The sequence below is a fragment of the Pistacia vera genome, unplaced genomic scaffold (assembly GCF_008641045.1).
Source record: "Pistacia vera cultivar Batoury unplaced genomic scaffold, PisVer_v2 Contig441, whole genome shotgun sequence".
NCBI classification, from domain to species: Eukaryota; Viridiplantae; Streptophyta; class Magnoliopsida; order Sapindales; family Anacardiaceae; genus Pistacia; species Pistacia vera.
The window spans coordinates 634,900-655,823 of NW_022196270.1; the positions used below are offsets into that span (position 1 = coordinate 634,900).

Below are 20,924 nucleotides of genomic sequence, written 5' to 3' on the forward strand. Positions count from 1 at the left end.
ATTGATTTTGATAATTTAATTTGAATTGTTTTTCCTGAAATTGTTTTCGTTTTACTCAAACCCCCATAGCCTTGTTCACGTGACATAAAACTTGGCTAGGCACTCTCCATGGGAATGATCCTTACTCACACTATTACATGTGTTTTTAGGTTTTAATTTTGGTTGCCTGCGACAGCACACCACTTGCTATGCTGCATAGGAATGTGAATACTAGGGGTTTTATAACTTACATAGGTAGGCGTTCTGTGAGAGCAATGGGTAGGCGTCCTATAAGATATGTGGCCGATCAAATTGATGGACATAATGTTAGGTCACTGAATTTACAAAACATGGTTTTCAATAGTGATACAGAGTGTCTTGAGAATTGTAGAATGGATGTCAAATCGTTTGACAAGTTATGTTATTTACTAAAAAGTATTGGTGGGTTAGCATCAACTAGAAATACAACTATAGAAGGGATGGTAGCTAGTTTTCTTCACATAATTGCACACCATGTGAAGAATAGAGTTCTTTAAAGACAAACAAAAAGATCTAGTGAGACAGTTTCATGAAATTTCCATAGAGTGCTGTAAGCTGTGTTGAGACTGCATAGAATTTTACTGAGAAAACCAGATCCCAACCTGGAGAATTCAATTGATGACAAATGGAAATGGTTCAAGGTAGACATTGTACACATTCAATTTATCATTTTCATATTTGTTTGCTTATGACATTATCCATAAATTAATTTAATCTTTCCCTGTTTTTGTTATCCTGTTAGAATTGTTTGGGTGCTTTAGATGGAACATATATATGGGTTCACGTGGACTTAGTTGACAAACCCAAGTGTTGCACCCGAAAGAATGAAATTGTAGCGAATGTGCTGGGTGTTTGCACACTTACGGGCTGTTTGGTTAGTGGTTATAAAAGATTACTCTGGTAATCTATCTTAAAATCAGGATATTACCTTGTTTGGTCATTAGGTGATAAAAAATTACGGTAATCTTCCAATGTCAATAGTGATTACTGTAGGTAAGTTTGGGGGTAATCTTATTACTGACTGAAATGGTGCGATTTTAAGACTACTAGGTAATCCAATTTTTGTTCCCATTTTACCCTTAATTAATTAATATTTCCGACACAAATGCCCTCATATGTCTAATAAATAACAATTAGCCCAACAGTGCAAAATGACTTATGTAACCTCATAAATTAATTTTTTGGACAAAAATGTCCTCATTTTATACAAATTAATCTTAATTTTGTTACTATTTTACCCCCAAGTAATTAAATTTTTGGATAGTAATACCCTTATTCTAAAAATTATTCACATGAATACCACCCAAAACACATAACCACCCAAGATGATTGCTGGTCGTCGGCCACTACTATCAATCGCTGTCGATAGTCATTAGAACGACGCATGGTCAGTTGGATCCACGATCATCTAGCTGTTTTTTACCATTGATCTAGTTGGAAATGACCAGATTGGCGCACGATTGGCCAGATCCGACCAGTCATGCGCCGTTTAGCTGACTGCTAGCGACTGTCGATGTTGGTGGTTGGCAACTGGCAATCATCTTGAGTGGTTGGGGGTATTTTGAAAAATTCTAAACTTTTGTTGTGGTTGGAGTGTTTTAGCTAAATTCTCAAATGTAGGGGGTTAAAAGTAATATCTAAATAATAAAATAGTAATAACATTATTATAATAATGTTTTTTTTTAAAAAGGCAATTCAGTAAAAGCTCTTCTAGAATTCTTTTTTTCCCTTAACCAAACATTTTAATTATTTATACCCACCAATGTAACCCAACATATATAATATAACATTCTCCTTGATCTTCAAGGTAATCTATTCCATTGGTAATTCTATCTTTTTAGTAATAAAACATACCCGAAACCAAACAGGCCTTTATCTATATCTTCAATTACCATAACCTTCAAACCTTTGAACTAAAAGACATTGGAAGATTAACAGCGTGTGAAACAAAAAAAGAACCTGAGAGGTCGGTTAAGCTATGAAACGATTATGTTTATTAGTTAGCCTTTCTCTTATGAAATATGTTGGTGAAATCTATCCCAGCAGCGAAATTGAGGAAAATTTGGATTGTTTAAATCCATATTGAACTGCACCCCGCTGATTTTTGGAAACACTTAAGCCGATTGAATTGAACAAGAACACCAACACCAACACTAGGACAACTCTTTATAATTTATAAAACACAAGTTGTTAAAGCACTCCTAGAAATTCATCAATCATTAATCTAACTTAAAGAAAACCTACATAGTTCCTTCCTAAATTTCTCATAAAACTTATATATTCTATTTGTTATGCCTGGAAAAGTAGGGCTGACGCAGAGCCCTATCAGCGTAAGCGGTCAGACCTTAGGTAAGTCCTACAGCCATTCAGATGCAGCCACGTCACACGCTGATGCAAGCAGTATGCTCTTGCCAGTGTAGTGGGTGTGCGCTAGGCTGGTGAAAGGCTGGAGAAGATCCACGTGTCCAATCCCTGTAAGAGTCGAGTAAATCACTCGATTAGGTGAGTAACGAGACGCAAGGAAGGATTTGCACGACAATCTGACCTACTCCCTGATTTAGTAATCATTACCTCAATTCATCTGGCTATAAATAAAGGGATCCTCTCCCGTTTGTGGGATTAGCTAATTTCTCTCTAGAATAGCATATATACTCTCTCTCTCTTGTAACCTCTTGTAAGTCAGCTCGCTGAACGTGACCTGATCTCAAATATATTAATACGATACCAGTGGACGTAGAATTTGCTTACTTAAGCATCTGAACTACTTTAAACATTGTTCTTCATCTTCTATTCAGTTCAAATACCCCTATACACATGTGTCTTCTAAGCTAGCTCAATATTTCCCATGTGCGTTTAGTTGGTATCGAAATCACGCATCAACAGTTTAGCACCAGAATGAAGGCCTGATTTAGTATTCGTCATTCATCAAGAAAATCTCTAACTAATCGATCCAACAACAAATGGCTCACAGATTCGAATCTGAGCGACCCAATCATGGTAAGGGAGAGATCCCCCAGGTACAAGAGAACACTTCATCTGAAGTGCCCCCAGTCTTACAAAATCTCGTGGGGCATATCCCTTCTAGCTCACAGCTTGATCCAGCCGTCATGAGCTACCTGGAGAGGTTCAACAATACTCTCCAAATGGTCAACCAAAGGTTGGACCATTTGGATTGGGTTGCTCCGCCTGAATCAAATGAGGCGGTGTCACCGCCAAAAACACATGCAGGTCACATGAAAGCACGCAAAATGGCGATAGCCTATGCCGTGCATACTGCAGCGCGTCAAAAGAAGGGAAAACAGGTGACAAACAATGGGCCTAGAGGATCTGAGGGACTAGCGAACACTGACCGCACCCCGGGTAGAATACCCATGGCACACGAACTCGGTGACAAGTCGCAGCCCAAGTTTTCCCATGCCACATCACGCGAGCACTCCCATAAAAGTTCAAGGCGAGGAGATTCCCATTATTGCCAAAATAACGATTCTGATCGTTATCTCGCGGGAAGTTCTCACCGTCTGCATATCGGTTCACACCATTGCGAAGGTCGGGAAAGTTCCCCAAACTAGTCAGCGCCATTGCATGACTCGCGATGGCCACGTGTGTTAAGAGCGGCCAGAACTGCCGGCCAAGGCAAGGAGGAATCCGACCTTTGGACTTTCCTCAACCGCAATCACAAGGGTAGAACCCGCATAGGGGAAAGCAACCCGCAGATGGCTTCGCTGCCTCAGATTGAGGAGCTACAGTGAGCTCTGGATCAGCTAAAGGCTCAGCAAAACGAGAGGGGGCAGGTCGTAGAGGCGTCCCCCTTTTCTTTGGCTGTATTAGCCACACCTCTCCCATTTAGATTTAGAATGCCCGTTATGCGGGCATTCGATGGGAATTCTGATCCATAGGATCATTTGTACGAATTCAACGACCTGATGGAACTTCACCAAGTTTCTAACTTGGCAAAATGCCGATGCTTGGCAGTAACTCTTATATCTTATGCTAAGCGGTGGTTCAGGTCGCTCTCGGCCGGATCTATGAGCTCATGGAATCAGATGAGCTCGACATTCTTGAGACACTTCCAAGAAAACAGGAAGTTTTCAATGCCTTTGAGCTACCTCAGCAACATAAGGCAAGAGAGGGATGAATCCCTCCAATCTTATATCGATAGGTTACATAGGAAACTCCATAAAGTAGCTCATACTCCCGAAGAGTCCGTTCAGACTCTCATCATAGCGGAAGTTCATCCACAGACAGATTTGTGGAAAGAGTTACAAAGGACGATATTTCCCTCACCCGCTTTTACAGCCTTACGGAGAAATACCTCCGTATTGAGAACTCTGTGGCGGCGCTCCACCGCCACGACCCCGACACTTCAGGCAGTGCACCAGGTTGGGGGAAAAATAAGAGGGCTAATCACCAATGGGCTAACAATGATCAGCAAAAAGCAAAGAAACAGGGGTTTGAGCCCAAGAAGTCTTATGCTCTAGTTCCTCGTCGCGATCATGACAGAAATCAATATACCCCTTTGAATGCATCTGTCTCGGCCATTCTTGAAAAGGCAGAAGAGGCTGGCCTGCTCAGAGAACCTGAGCCCATGAAAAAGCCCCCTTCAGCTAGAAACAGTAAAAAGTACTATCGTTATCATCAGGACAATAGGTGTCACACTGATGAGTGCCGAGCTCTCAAGCAGACAATCAAAGATCTTATCAAACAAGGGCATTTCAAAGAATATATTGATGACTCTACTCCCGTAAGGGAGAAAAATCGAGAGGAACCGAGTAAGAAGCATTGTGATCGCAAGGGTATATGTAGAGTGGGGATCATCTTTGAGGAACACACCTCAGGGGAAACTCGCGAGGTGCCCAAGAAAGATATGCTTGCATAACCCATCACGACCCTATCCGTGTGATGAACATGATGTGGCGACCATCAAAGGTTTGCAGAGAGGATGAAATCACCTTATCCGAAAAAGAGTAGTCTGATTGCACCTTTCCCACGATGATGCTTTCATCATCACGCCCCAAATAGGGCGCTGCGACGTCCACAGAATGTTGGTGGATAACAGAAGCATTGTGAACATCCTGTTCCAGCGAGCTTTCGAAAGAATGAAGTTGGATGAGGCCAACCTGAAGCCCGCCTCGAGCCCTCTATATGGTTTTACAGGGGATTACCTGATCCAAAGGGAATGATCTCGCTTTTAGTCACGCTGGGTGACTTCGACGAAGTGACCAGGGTCACTGAATTCTTGGTAGTGGACTATCCCTCCGCTTTCAATGGCATCCTAAGGCGACCTCTACTGAGAAGCTTCAAGGCAGTCACTTCGATCTACCATCTCATGATGAAGTTCCCCACCCCAACGGGGATAGGGGAAGTAAGCGGATCTCAGCGCTCATCTCATGACTGCTATGTAAGGGTAGTACAGATGGCATGCAAGGGGAAAGGCATCCCTTGTGGAATTCCTGAACAGGCAATGGCGATCAGTCGGATCGAACCACAGTCTAGCCCAGCCGAAGATAATATGAATCCACGTATCCAGGAATGCCCTTCTAGTGGGCCAGTTGAGAATTTATCAGAAATGTCAGTTGACCAAAATGAGCTGAGTTGAGTGTTGAGGATTGGAAGCAATCTCAACCCCCAGCTCGCTACTGATCTGACCCACTTCCTCAGAGAAAATATTGATGTGTTTGCATGGACGCATGCTGATATGGTCGGGATCAGCTCGAACATTATGTGCCATACCTTGAACATCAATAGTAAAGCTAGGCCGGTCTGCCAGAAAAGAAGGGCTATGGATCCAGAGCGATATGCCGCCTTGAAAATCGAGGTAGATGATCTCCTCTATAATGGGTCCATCTGGGAAGCGCTCTACCCGAGCTGGGTTGCCAACTTGGTTCTAGTAAAGAAGCCCAATGGCAAGTGACGGACCTGTGTTGACTTCACTTACCTCAACAAAGTCTGCCCAAAGGACAGTTTTCCCATACCCAGGATCAACCAGCTCATTGATGCCACCTCCAGGCACGAGCTGCTGAGTTTTATGGATGCATACTCGGGATGCAATCAAATCCCGATGTATGCGCCGGACGAAGAGTATACCTCATTTGTTACAGATCGAGGGCTGTATTGCTATAGGGTTATGCCCTTCGGCCTGAAAAACACTGGAGCGACTTACCAGCAGCTAGTTAACCAAATGTTTTTCAAGCAGATCAGAAAGTCGATGGAAGTCTATGTTGATGACATGCTAGTTAAGTCGTATGTCACTTCAGATCACATAGAGCATCTCGCTGAGATGTTTGATATCCTCCGGAAGTACATAATGAAGCTCAATCCTTTCAAATGCTCATTCGGAGTATCCTCAAGAAAATTTCAGGGGTACATGGTTAACCAGAGGGGAATAGAGATCAACCCCGAAAAAATGCAAGCTCTCCTCGACATGAAAAGCTCGACCAACTGAAAACAGGTTCAAAGTCTCAATGGGCAAATAGCCGCACTTAGTCGCTTCATATCGAGGGTAACAGATCACTGCTTGCCATTCTTCAACATCCTTAGGGCCAATAAGAAGTTCGAGTGGTGTTACACTTACTGAAAAATTGAGATGAGATGTGTGCTTAGTCATAGTTGTTGGATATGCTTAAATTATAAGTGTTTTTGATGTGTGATGAGATAGTGAAATTGAGTTGAAGTTGGAGGAGTTTTGTATGAATATTTTTGGGAGTGTTTTCCTTGGAAGGAATTATGACTATATGAGGGAGTTTTCCTCCCATTTTGGATGATTAAAGAGAAGAGTAGAGTTATAGATAAGTAGCGCTTTGGTATGCATATGAGTTGTTTGATGAAATGCCTAAGTGAGAAACTGCCCTGTCACAGCCGTGACTTTCTGAGTAATTTTTTGGTATCTTACGGATAGAACTGGGCTGAGACCAAAACATAAACGTTATAGCCCTGTCTCTAAGCTTTAAAACGAGACCAAAACCGTAGCAATCCGATGTGTATAACGAAAGTTATGCCCTTTTTAGTGTGACCTGTGCAGAATGACGATTTTAGAGCAACATTGCATTTGTTCATTTCATGAGTGCATTAATAAGCATGAATCATCCATATGCATTAGTTATACATTAGAGAAAGAGTAGAAAAAGAGTAGATAACTTTGAGTGTGAGCTTTCTTAAGAGAAAAGAGAGAGAAAAAGAGAAGAGAGTAGGTTGTGTGATGGGGAACCCGTGAGTTATGGGTAGAGTATTCCCGCATGTACGCCGCATTGAGAGAGCGGCATGAGTATGAGAGAGAGAAGTGGTGTAGCCCGTGAGAGTGCATGCGGATGAGGGCTATACCCGAGAGTACCCAAGAGAGAGAGAGATTATATACTCACATGGCCAAGGGTTCCGAATCCATGCATAACCGAGTCTGATCGGCTAGAATGAGTAGAAGTCACGTAGAGTGGGAGCGAGTCCCGGCCGTGCCTCCGGTAAGATGAGGCCGTGACTACTAAAGAGAGTTAGTAGAAAAAGTTATGAGAAAGAGAAAATAGAGAGAAGTGTAAGAGAGGGAGTAAACGAGAATTGTAAGGAAAGAATTAGAGAGAGATAGTTACGGGGATAGATGCATAGAGGATTTACTTACTGAGCATTATTTGTGCTCACCCCGTTGTTTTTCATGTTTTGCAGGATCTAGGTGAGGATACGGTCGGATGGACGTCAGCAAGCGAAGGGAAATGGCTACACTGTCCATCTTATTTTTGATGTTTTGTACATATTACAATGTTTGTGAAAAGAATGTTTATGTACCTATATATGTTTAATGAAAGAAAATTTTGGGCCCAACTATTTATGTTATTTTACATGTGTTTTCATTATGTGCATATTTTATGAGTATTTGAATAGAATGGAGTTATTATAAGTGTGAACAGGCGTTTCAGAGCATTAAAGAGCACCTCGAAAAACCACATCTTCTATCCAAGCCTCTCCCGCAGGAAATTATACTCCTGTATTTGTCTAACTCTCAGTACGCGGTCAATGCAGCTTTAGTTCTGGAAGAGAGCGGGGTTCAATGGCCGGTTTATTACGCGAGCAAGCATCTGCTGGATGCCGAGATGCAGTATTCGAAAATGAAGCAATTGGCTTATGCCCTGCTGATCACTTCCAGAAAGTTGCGACCTTACTTCCACGCCCACACAATCCATATAATGACCAGTTACCCGCTCAAGTAAGTCCTCTAGAAGCTAGAGGCATTGGGTAAATTGCTCAAGTAGGCCATGAAACTAAGGCAATTCGATCTGCAGTATAGACCGAAAGCAACCATCAGAGGGCAGGTTATTGCAGATTTCATGGCGTGCTGTCGTAGGCACCCAGAATTAAAACCCTAAAAATACACGTAGTAGTGTGAGTATGGATCGTTCCCACACAGAGTGTCTAACTGAATTTTATGTTATGTGAACAAGGCTGGGGGGGATTTTGGTAAAAACAGAAATAATTTCGGGAAAAGAAATTCAACCTAAATTACCGAAATCAATCAAAATAACGAAACTTGGTCTAAGTCAACATCCACCATCGGAATCTTACAACTAATCATTGATGCAAAAATAAATCAATTCTTACTCTGAGTATTCACCGTTGGAACTATTTTCCTATCTCTCCTTAGTTGTAGTTAATTAGGAAACAAGCGATCTAATTAATCTTACTACTAAACAACCCTAGACAAACGCTAAAGATTTAATCTAGTGGCAGCCTTAAGAACTAGAGAGATCGATGAAGCTAAACAACACAAACTCAAGCAGTTGTATTTAATTTAGTTGAATGTTCTTCTTAAGACTTAACAATTCCTGACGCAGCAAATTCTTAAACCCTAATTGCTTCACAAGCTAAAGGGATCAAACAATTACGGGTTTGATATCTAACTTAACAGTAGATTGCAACAAATAATAAACTAGTAGGCCTCCTAGTAATTAAATGCAACAATCATGACAATATGCATAGAAAAATATCCAATACTCAAAACATAAATTGAACACTAAAAACAGATAGATCTCACAATTTTATTGATTCCGAGGTCTCCGTTTCCTTCGACCAAGTTATGAAAATTAGCCGCTCATGGCCATCATGAAAATCAAAAGAGAAAATTGCAGAAGAGAGGAAGAGAGGCATGTGTGTTTTCTCTCAATCTGATCTCCCTTTAAAAATATCCAATTCGAATTATAATTCTACTCAATCTCCTCAAAAAAATATTCTAATATCCTAAAGTAACATTTACCCTAATCTGATTCTGATTAATTGAAAATAAAATAAAGTCCTAAAATAAAATAGGAAAGTGGTGTGTCCAGCTGTAACTTGCGTGCAATAGGTCTTCAAATCTTCCAATAACAAACTGCCTAATTGACTCGCATGATAGGGCAGAATGTTCCAGAACGTTAGTAGTGCAGGTGTGTCAAATTCAAGCTCAATTATAACCTTGATCCAACAATTATCTCTCCAAACGCAAAACATGAAAGTTTTAGATCTATTTCTTAGGGTTCCACAGAATTTTGAATCATCTCAATCAGAGCTCGGATGAGAGAGTTATGCCCAGATTACGAAGTGATGTCGAAACTGTCTGAATTCACCTAATTAGTTCCGTTTTGCATTTAACGCCTCCATTTGACTCCTAAATCAAAATATAATAATAATGAGTACATTTAGGCAACAAATAAGTATAAAAGACTTGACATTAAGGGGGTAAATATGAAATTTTGCATTCTCATCATTTTCATCTCAGAATTCTCATATTAGCTGATAAAGGAATCCGAGCAACAAGCCAGCGAAGTCACCCAGGAAACTGTTTAGAACCTGTCGACCTGGAGCCTGTATGTCGATGGATCATCAAACAGGAAATGGGCCGGAGCAGGTCTTCTCCTCCTGAGTCACGAAGGGACTCGCATTCTGTTAGGAAACGACCCAGTTACGCAGTGGAAAACAAAAAAAAAACATAAACTCTATGGATCGTTCCTTAGAACCAAGATCCGGGTACAAAAATCACAGTTTATATAAAATAATCAAATCTGCAAAAATTCAGTTCAAGGTTTGAGAAACCATACCCACGTTTGGAGGCTCCACCAATATTGTCTCTGAACGTGTTTGCTACCGATCCAAGTGTAGGATCGAACCGTAGAGGTCCACACGAAGACAATCAACAAGAACCAAGGAGGGATTTGCTAGATCCTCCTTGGCCTTAAGAAATCAAGAAGAAAATCAGTATTTGATTTTTCAATCAAACAGTGAGATTGGCGTGAGAGAGTGTATAAGGGGCTGCTGTGTTTTTTTTTTTTTATAAAATTAAAGAATGAATCACACACTATTCTTTTTATAGGCAAACCAAGTTGCCCTATTCCCACATGGAATGGGCTTGGGCTCCAACCCAAACACCCCATGTTGCCAAACACTCCCAATTTGATATTTTAATTTAATTCATCATTATCTTAATTAAAATCAATTAATATTTAATTAACATTTAACAATAATGATGATTTAATTAAATATGTGCGAACACACATTTAACCGTAATTTCACTTATTTAATTTTTTAACAAATTAAATAATAGGCTACGACCTCAGCAAATTTAATTGCACTGTGAAATTACCAAAATACCCTTTCGCCTAAAAAGACGAAAACGCCCTTCTTTCTTCTTGGCTCTTAAATTATCTTCTATGTGTGTGACCCATAGGCTCCTCATCATACCGGTAGTGTATAGTATCGCGATTAACACCAATTAATCGTCTCACTAATACACAGACCAAGATTGGCCCCTAGCAAGGCATCATGGCCACCCGATAGATTCGGATTCAGCAAAGTAGCTACCTTTCAACGATATGGTTACCGTACAATACGATCCTTTCATCATACGTTATCTCGACGAGACGAAGGCATAGAAATAGTGTCAACCTTCGGTTACTCTCGATATTATATATTCAGTTTCTGGACCAATGACCCGTATTATAATCTGGATAGAGCAACAACTCAATCCCACTGTGGCCACAGTTTTAGTGTCATTGCCATATACTGAATTGCGCCGTGAGATAACTTCTCCCGTACCCGGGAGTGATGAATCCTCTGTCAATCCACCATAGTCTTGATACACTCCTTGATATAGCCAATCACCACCGTACTGACAGCTCTGAATAGAACTGCGTTAGGCTAGTGTCAAACTGTACCAATCGGTGCACAAGGCGCTCCGATGATCTCAAGTCTAAGGATCACATGCACCACCATTCGTTAGAGGATTTGTTCCACAGACACTAGGGTTACCATCCATATGGAATCCTCTGGTGGGTCAATCCAGTGAACTTACTGCGGTATATCCGCCTACAACAAACACCCATGTGCTGCACCAGGTTGTCACCAAACAACCTTGACAAGTGAGATCAGTCACTGCCTTTCGACAGGGTCGTTCAACACTATGATAGCCTTACCGTACTATCTGTGCCCTTACTTCAGAATAATATTGGGGCTACGGACGTTTCTAGAATGGCCACCATATGTGCTCATAGGGTTCTCACTATCAAGATTTGAAACACTTGATACCCTCGTCACGGTTCTACCATTCTAAGGACATATATCAATACATATTGCAATAGTAATGATTTACGCGATATAGAATAAAATGCCTTTTATTATTGATTAATGAACATTATTACAAAGAGTCAATTCTACAATAATTGATTGGCTCTAGGGCATCTACTCTAACACATTCATGGTATTCTATGCTTTGGGTTCAAAGCGACCAACAATGAGGCCGAGTATGAAGCTCTGCTCGCTGGATTGTGGTTGGCAAGAGAAATGGGATCAACCGCGATCAACATCCACAGCGACTCCATGCTAGTTGTCAACCAGATTTTGGGGGAATATCAAGCCAAAGAAGAAAACATGATCGGTTATTTGAAGAAAGCTAAGGCCGCACTCGAGCCATTTAAGCACTTCACGATCACACAAATTCCTAGGGACAGCAATTCTGTCACAGATGCCTTGGTAAAGATAGCCTCATTGTTGGACTTGGATGCGCCAGAGGGCATTCCTATTCGATTCATAGAGGCCCCCAGTATCAGTTCTCCCGAAAAGGTCATGAATGCAACTGAATCAGTCTCCTAAATGACCCCCATCATTCAGTATCTCCGAGATGGGATATTGCCCAACGACAAGGTCAAGGCAAGAACCCTACTAATAAGAGCTGCTCATTACACACTTATAGGAGATCAGCTGTACAAGCGAGGGTTTAGCGCCCTTCTTCTCCGATGTATAACCAATGAAGAAGCAGATTATATCATGAGGGTGATACATGAAAGAATCTATGGTAATCACATGGCCGCATGATCCCTTGCCAACAAGGTGTCAAGGGTATTACTAGCCCCTGATTTAAGAAGACACCTAAAACTTTGTTAAAACGTGTGACAAATGTTAGCGGTTCGCACACGTACCACGAGCTCCTTCTCACTAACTAGTAACTATGTCCAGCCCTTGGTCATTCTCCATGTGGGGAATCGATCTCATCGGACCCATTCCAGTTGGTAAAAGGGGAGTCAAGTATGCGGTGGTTGCAGTAGACTACTTCACCAAGTGGGTCGAAGCAGAGCCATTGGCCGCGATCACCACCAAAAAGCTCAAGGACTTCGTCTTCAAAAATATTGTGTACCGTTATGGGATTCCTCATACCCTTATCTCTGATAACAAGAAGCAGTTCGATAACAAGGAGTTCAAGCATTTTTTGCGATGAGCTAGGTATCCATAAGAAATTTGCCTCAGTCGCAAGATCGCAAGCAAATGGTCAAGTTAAAGCTATCAACATAACCATCAAGCACACTCTGAAGGCCAAACTTCGTGCAGCCAAGGGGAATTGGGCCGACGACCTTCCTGAAGTTCTGTGGGCATATAGGACAACTTCGAGAACCTATACCTCATAAACCCTTTTTTCGCTAGCATATGGCTGCAAAGCAATGATCCCTGTGGAGGTAGGAACCGGTTCACTTTGGATGGACCTATTCAACGAAACAGACAATGAGGCGCTTATGTGCGCAAGTCTGGATCTTGTTGAAGAACATCGCAGCAAGGCTCAGCTAAGAATAACAGCCTATCAGCAACGCGTGAAAAGGTTCTTTGACTCTAAGGTTAGAAGAAGAGACTTCCAAGTCGACAACCTCATTTTAAAGGAAGTCCTTCTCGATACTAGAGAACCAAGTACGGGAGTTTTGAGACCAAACTGGGAGGGCCCATACCGCATTGCTAAAGTGACAAGACCAAGGACTTATCATCTCAAAAGGCTGAATGGTTTTGAAGTACCGCGAGCTTGGAATGCTGAACATCTCCATCCTTGTAAATAACAAGTGTATAATTCTGTTCTTTTGTAATCATTTTCCCATGTATATAATTCTATTCGCATAGACTTTTTCCAATGTCATTGTAAACAGTTAGAAAGCAATCTCATGTATAACATATAGGGTACGAAAATTGTAAGTTCTCGCGAAAGATTAAGAAAGATATGCATTTATTCATTGATAAAAGGGAAAGTACTTAAGTGAGCAGGAAAAAGACTACAAAAGCAGATCATTGATTCTCGTCCCCAGGTCCCGGAGGGGCGACCTCAACATCCTCAGGCTGGTCGCGGATCACCTAATCGAGTGTGAGCTCCTCTGGGACGTGCTCCAGATGCTCCTCTTCCAGGTCAGGTCCTCGAGCAGCTTCCTCATCCTCAGCCCACGCCATGAAAGCAAGTTCATCCCGGTACTCGTCGGGAAGGTTGGATAGATCCATCATAGGGTTCTTCAGTTGAAGGGCGAAGATGGACTGAATCGTCCATTCTGCAGCCCTCATCTCGATCTCCGCCTCCTGCTACTGCATCTCTGCGGTTAGCGAAGTGACGCGATTGCAAGTGAATTGGAGCTCAGCCTTAAACGCTGACCGCTGCTTCTCAATAGTCTCCCACAGCTCACCTCTTTCCCGCTCTGCTCGTAAGGCCTGCTAGGAGGTTGTTTTCAGCTCCCGGTCTTTCTCGCCAACCTCCTTGGTGAGTCTAGCCACTGTCCTTTGGAGCTCATTTATCTCCTCTCCGTGCTTCTCCAACTCGGCCTTCTGAAAGTCCATCGTGCGAAATGCAGCATCCCTTTTGGACAAATGCTTATTCGCCTGATTGATGGATGAGTCTCTGTCTGCTCGTACGACCTCTAGTTCCCTCTTGAGCCACGCATTCTTTTCCCTCGACTCGACCAGTCCCTCAGCAGCCCTCAACTGAATCTTCTACAGGTACAGGTGCATAGAAAGCAGGGTCTGCGTAACGAAGAGAATAAAGAGTTAGTTCGATCCAAAAAAGCAAATATAAGTCCTCACCGAGGACAGCTCGCTTACCTTGCTCAGGTGTTGGAAGGACGTGGACATCAGGTCCATAGGGTTGGAGGCCACGAATTACTCGAATGCCTCCGCGAGCCCGCACTCTAGCAGGGTGAAAACCACCTGTTGCAGATGATCCGGAAGTTGCCCTATCGAATCCAGCACGGGTGTGCCTGTGCCCCCAACAGGTAGAGTTCCCTCCGCTGGCTCTTTGCCCAACCTCCTCCCAGGGACTACGGCCTCCCTTTGCCTTGTTTGTGGACCCCCTTAGGGGCAATGGAGATGCCGGTCACACCCTTGGGTGGCCTTTCCGAGCAAAATGCTTGGTAAGGCTACGACCTCTCAAGTTGAATGCCTAAAGCCTCCATTTCGGACTCTGACTCCTTGGTCCGAATTTGGTTCCTCTTCTTGGGCTTTTGGGCCTTTGTTTTCTGCTTCGGGCAAGCAGCCGCAGGTCAGACTAGAGCACTCACTGGTGTCCCTCCGATGGGGGGACTGTTGGGAGTCACTTTGGCTGGTCTGGTGACACCAAATCGGGGGAAGGCAAATTGCTTTGGTCGCGGCGATCTAGACACCCTTGGAGGCATGGTCGCTATATGCGAACATCGTTAGCAAAACAGTTCGCTACATGAAAAATCTGAAATTAAGCTAAGGTTACGAAGCTTACTTGGTGTGGTCTCTAGGGTTGCTTCGGAGTTAAAGAAACCGTACCTCCAAAAAATTTACGGTTGTCACGAGCAATCTTGCGTCGTGACTCTCTTCGGGCAGAAAGCTGAAGGTAGTGATCCTATCCAAATCCTCGAGGAGCGTTAACCTAGTCGTTTTGTTAACTGCGAAGAAACAAAAAGCTCGTTAACGAATAATAAAAGTAAGTTCACAAACTCAAATGAAAGGAGAACCTACTCGGCTCCTGAAAATGGCAAATGCCATCATGACGAAATAAAAAGAACTTCGTCTCATATGCCCCCACGTTGCTTGGGTAACTATGTATTCCCGCTTCGATGGTAGGTCGCTTGGAGAGATAGTAGGAATCCTTGTCCTTACTTTTTTTTAGAATGTACGAGCAACCGAGCTCTAGTGCGATTAGCTCGCCCAATCCATTTTTGTCGCACGTGATGTATATAGCCACGACTATCATGTACGTGTTCGGCGTGAGCTATAATCGTGCGATCCCAAAATGATCGAGGACCAACCTGACAAAAGGGTGGAAAGGGATCAACCCTCCACTCTTGAATATGTTCTCAGAGATTGCCACCATCCCTCGTGGCAGACTCCGAGCTATGTGTACTCTATCTCGGAAGAACTCCACGCTGAGAGCGTATTGGTCTACCACCCTCTGAATCTCCTCGGCCGTAATTATCGATAGGATCTCTTGAGGGGGACCTGCAGAAGCATCCTGCACAGGCGAATTGGTCCCCTCCTCAATTCTGGTCATTGGGGAGTCCATTCTACTGCGGTCTGAAAAAAGTGACATGCAGGGAATCATTTAGTCCTCATACACTGTTTTGTACAATGACATGGAGGAGAGCAAAAAGCTTCCTCCCTTAAACCCTAGAAAAACCCTAATAGAATAATTTTAGAACCACCATCGAATGGCTCAAACCCAAGGAGAATATTCCATCTCCGATCAACTAACAGCAAACTATCATCGCATAGCAACTATTGAAAGCAAGAAATAAAAATAAGTGGCAGAGAAATCATCCTTACCTCTTGGAATGAGAAGATGAATCCTCCTGCTTCGAATATCAAGCGCTCACCAGTCTGATAGACAAAGAATCAAGGCTCACAAAAATTTTTGCTCTCTCTAAGAAGGTGAGTATTGTGGCATTGCCTGAAGTGAGCTTGGGGTTTTATAGTGAAGGAAGTGGTGCTTTGGTTTATCGAAGTCAAACGACATTTGGGCGGAAAACACATATGACCGTTGATCACGACCACGTGTTGTAAATCAACGAAGAAGAGTGACCATCACGCTTCGAGAAACCAAATCATCGTTCTCTTCCGTTGAAACGCTCAAGCGACGGCATGTTTTCCCTCCTCCACATTAAATGCGCCCACATCCACATTTAATGCTCTGATAGGGAATGTCGTTTCAGCATGACTCGCATTTAATACTCATGGCTGGCACTTATTGCACACAAAACACACCTGTCAGAGCAAAAGATATTTCATTAAATGTGTCAGCTACAAAAGTGCAACGGATAACATCTGAAGAGGTCGTTATATAGAACACTTTTTGTCTTATGTCAGTCGCGAAGCGATGTGACTCTTTGATCTTGTTTTATATCGATTGCAAAGCGACGAGATTCCTTGTCTTCAGCAAAAATTCCACCTAGTGTAATAAGGTCGCGGACCTCTGTCGAAAACCAGTCATCGTTATGGCACTAAACATGGTCTAAGAATAGGTTGCTGACCCTGAGAGTAAGCCATTTCAGGTCGCCTAGATGGAAACGTTTCTTCGACCTCTTTGCGGTCAGGTCGGATCAACCAGTATCTCTTCAAACGTATCAAATCAAGGCATAATACGTAGTTTCCAAGGTTCGATTCTCAAACCTTAAAAACTAGGGGACTTCTGTTATGCCTGGAAAGTAGGGCTGACGTAGAGCCCTATCAGCGTAAGCGGTCAGAGCTTAGGTAAGTCCTACAGCCATTCAGACACCGCCACATCACACGCTGACGCAAGTGGCATGCTCCTGCCAATGCAATGTGTGTGCGTCAGGTTGGTGAAAGGCTGGAGAAAGACTGGAGAAGATCTACGTGTCCAATCCCTGCAAGAGTTGAGTAAATCACTCGAGCAGGTGAGCAACGGGACGCAAGGAAGGATTTGCACAGCAATCTGACCTACTCCCTAATTTAGTAATCATTACCTCAATTCATCCCACTATAAATAAAGGGATCCTCTCCCGTTTGTGGGATTAGCTAATTTCTCTCTAGAATAGCATACTCTCTCTCTCTCTCTCTCTCTCTCTCTTGTAACCTCTTGTAAGTCAGCTCGCTGAACGCGACCTGATCTCAAATATATTAATACGAAATACGATACCAGTGGACGTAGGATTCGCTTACTTAAGCATCCGAAACACTTTAAACACTGTTCTTCGTCTTCTATTCAGTTCAAATACCCCCATACACGTGTGTCTTCTGAGCCAATTCAGCATTTCCCACGTGCGTTTAGTTGGTGTCAAAATCACGCATCAACACTATTGAATTGAACGAAAACAAATTCTTCTGTTGCAACATTACACTAGTAACCTTAGTTTCTATCGATAAGAAAAACGCTTAATTACCAATTCCGTAAGTGGCTGTAATGAATTCAAGTTATTTCTCTCTCGAAAGACAAGTCTAATAGTGTTTGAGATCTCCGTGGCAGATAACGAATTTTCTTAAATTCGTAGTACTATCACAAACGGTGTAAAAAAAAAAAAAAAAATGATAATAATTACTAAAGGATTTTATTTGCTCTTCAGGATTAAGTTCTTTTATTTTTTCATTGTTGGCTGAGATGAAAAATGTTGATTTCCTTAAGATTTTTGAAATAATCTAGTGTGAGCGACGTGTAAACTTCTTGTCCTCCAATTCATAAGCACTATTAGATTACATTTAAGTGACAGGTAGTTAATTTGTGTGTCATTTTATTTAAGTAAATTATTTATTTTACAATAGCGTGACTAATATATACATAATATTCCAATGTACTTGAACTCAACTTATATGAATGAATATATTTATCATTGAAATTTTTTGGTCTTTCAATACATTTTTGAATAGATAAACAACCAGCAACTATACTAGTATTCCAGCCTATTCAAATCCGAGCTCGATCTAAACAAGATTTATTATCAAGTTGATTGCTTTGTTGAAGTTCCAGATACTTCTTATACTTTATTCCAACGTAACCTGGAACCTGATTTTCTCTGTCCATCAACTCTTGTGCTGGGCTGACGATTGCGTCAAGTGATGGTCCATGAGCCATAGCTAAAGATATCCTTGTTCTTATGTTGTTCACAACCGCTCGATGGACAATACTTTTGTACTTCCCATTACTTAGAATCTTTACAAACAAAGTGATTTTATCAGTTTTGCTAGAAACATTAAGTTATATATCTAGCTAGATTTTGACGAAGTAGTTGCTAAAATAGAATGTTCTAACAAATTAACTCACCTCGATATGATCAGCAGTGTTGACCATGAATGAGTTAGAAGAGGCATTGACATTGACCCACTTGCCATTATGTTGCAATTGAAGACCACCATTTTCATTTTGTATTAGGAGAGTGAGGAGCCCATGGTCAGAATGAGGGGGCATGCCCATTGCAAGATCAGGCTGTGGACATGGTGGATAGAAGTTTGCTACCAGGATTTGCAAACCTGAATCCAGATTTAGAGTCTTGTCGATGTAGCTGGCATCTAGGCCCAAGCTCTCTGATATTCCTCTAAGCAATTCCCTCGCCACCTCTCGGGTTCTTCTGCAATACTCCATGGCAATCTCTCTGTTCGAACAAGAAACTATTGTTTGGTTTATTCAAAGTTAGAATTATCACCGTTAATTTTAACATTAGTACTAGTCATCAATTTGCCAACTAGTTCTTTCAATTGACCGTTTTGTTTTCTGAATGATTGTTTATTGTTAGATTTTTGTTAGGAGTTCATTAACCACACTTTGACAGAATCAATAGGCCCATGGAATTATGTCATATAGAAACATTGATTTCAGTTGGAGATGAACACTTAATCTTTTGTTTTGGTTACTCTTCTGTTATATTACTATGACGGGGAGATGTGTGATTATCCGCATCGTTTATTTGCGGACCTTATCCTAATTGATCCTAAATTGGCTGACGTGTTGGTGTGCGTGTGTGACTAAGGTTGCCTCAGCATAAAGCGCTAGAGTTTATTATTAATTTGCATATTAATAGTGCTAGCTAGAATGACTTTTGCGATGAAATAATTCAAAAGAGTTTCAACACAGGATAAGAAATTACCAAGATCATGATAATATTTACTAGATTGGAGTGAATATTTTTAAACTAAATTGTAAACAGATTTAATTAACAAAATTTACCTGAATTCAGAGGGTTTGGCGGGTGAGTGAAACTGAGGATGCACGAAGACCTTGAGAAAATCCCTCCAAAATAAGACCTTATCAACCGAAGCATTGAAACTAGTCCCATATCTTATAGGATCTAACACAGCTTTTCCTTCAAACTCTCGCTTCTCCTCCTCAGTAAGATCGAAAAATCTTTTGCATGTATCCATCATTGACTTAATTAAACTCTCTGGCACACCGTGATTTATCACCTAAATCCCACTAATTCAGTATATTAACATTTCATCAACTGTGTATCGAAAATTTATGATATTGCACATTAAACTTTTCACCAAAATAGTCAAAAGTAAATAAAAAATTTTGTTAACAACGTTCTAGCTAAACCATGAAGAGAGTTATATTTACATATACCATGAAGAAGCCCCATTCTTGGCAGGCTTTGCCAAGGTCGTGGATAATCTTGTACCGTTGCTCTGGACACGAAGAGATAAGCAAAGAGAAATCAATGATGGGAATTGAATCATCCGGTTCAGGGTCTGAAATTGATGATTGTTGATCATTTTGATTTTTTCGGAAAGTGTAAGCTGACGGAATAGAGGAGAGGCCGGGAGATTCAGCTAAATCTTTTACACTGGTCATTTTATAAGGTGAGGAAACCAGTGATGCTGCTGTGGCCATGGAGAATAGAGAGAGAAAGCAGATGTGAGTCATTAGTTGTGCATAAGAGTAAACAGCAGAGGATTACGTTTTATAGACACGCCTGAAAAGTCTTGATTATATGCCGAATCGATAATATATTTCATTAACGAAAAAAAAATTATGAACAGTAAAATATACTATATCATGTCTGTGCAAACTACTTGTTATAGACTTAATCATATCATTCCTCTTTTAAATCCAATTATTAATTAAATAAACATTAAACCACCAGATCTATATACCAAAAAAAAAAAAAAAAAAAAAATCTCGGAAACCAAACAGATACCAAGTTCACAATAACCTACCAAATATAGCAATTCCCACACAAGATGGAACCCGAAATTCAATTCCAATACCCCGAAATAAAGATTTAAAAAAAGAGAAAAGGAAGAACCCAAATCAGAATAAAAAGAAAGTGAGATTACCTAACATATGGGAGGAGAGAAATTTTATTTCTTCAGTTTCAGAGCAAGACCGCATGAAGTGTCTAGAGATTATGTAGTCATTTTCAGTCCCAAGAGAAAGGAGTGGGTGTGGGTTGCTTTTAGTTTTGTGTCGGAAGCAAAAGAAAGAGTTGGTAAGAGATGCTGCCTCTATGGGTTGATTGAGCAGGTTTTCAATTAAGTTTTTGTGTTGTTGATACGGAATTTTGTACCAACCAGCATGATTCGATCGACCGTGCCGGGATTGGAACCGATGTGTGCGTGATTAGTGAAAATCAGCAATGAATATGAATGAAATGAATTAAAAACAAAGAGATTTTTAAAGTGGTTCGGCGAGGTTAACAATCTACATCCACTGTATTTTTGTATTTGCTGTGAGAGCTTACAATGCAATT

At 41.5% G+C, this 20,924-nt stretch overlaps 1 protein-coding gene across 2 annotated transcripts; it reads right to left on the reverse strand.

Annotated features, from left to right (window-relative positions):
• Positions 1 to 17,958: 17,958 nt before the first annotated feature.
• LOC116144323 (protein DMR6-LIKE OXYGENASE 2-like) lies at positions 17,959 to 20,668 on the reverse strand. Of its 2 annotated transcripts, none has more exons than XM_031429787.1 (6): positions 20,512 to 20,668; positions 19,799 to 20,052; positions 19,403 to 19,638; positions 18,503 to 18,830; positions 18,085 to 18,391; positions 17,959 to 18,054 (listed from the first exon to the last, which is right to left on the reverse strand). In XM_031429787.1, exons 1-5 carry the CDS (start codon positions 20,564 to 20,566, stop codon positions 18,146 to 18,148), a joined length of 1,119 nt encoding a protein of 372 aa, XP_031285647.1. In that variant the 5' UTR covers positions 20,567 to 20,668; the 3' UTR covers positions 17,959 to 18,054; positions 18,085 to 18,145. The 2 variants fall into 2 exon arrangements, with proteins under 2 accessions (XP_031285647.1, XP_031285646.1); XM_031429786.1 differs by having other exon boundaries at positions 19,799 to 20,055.
• Positions 20,669 to 20,924: the final 256 nt, after the last annotated feature.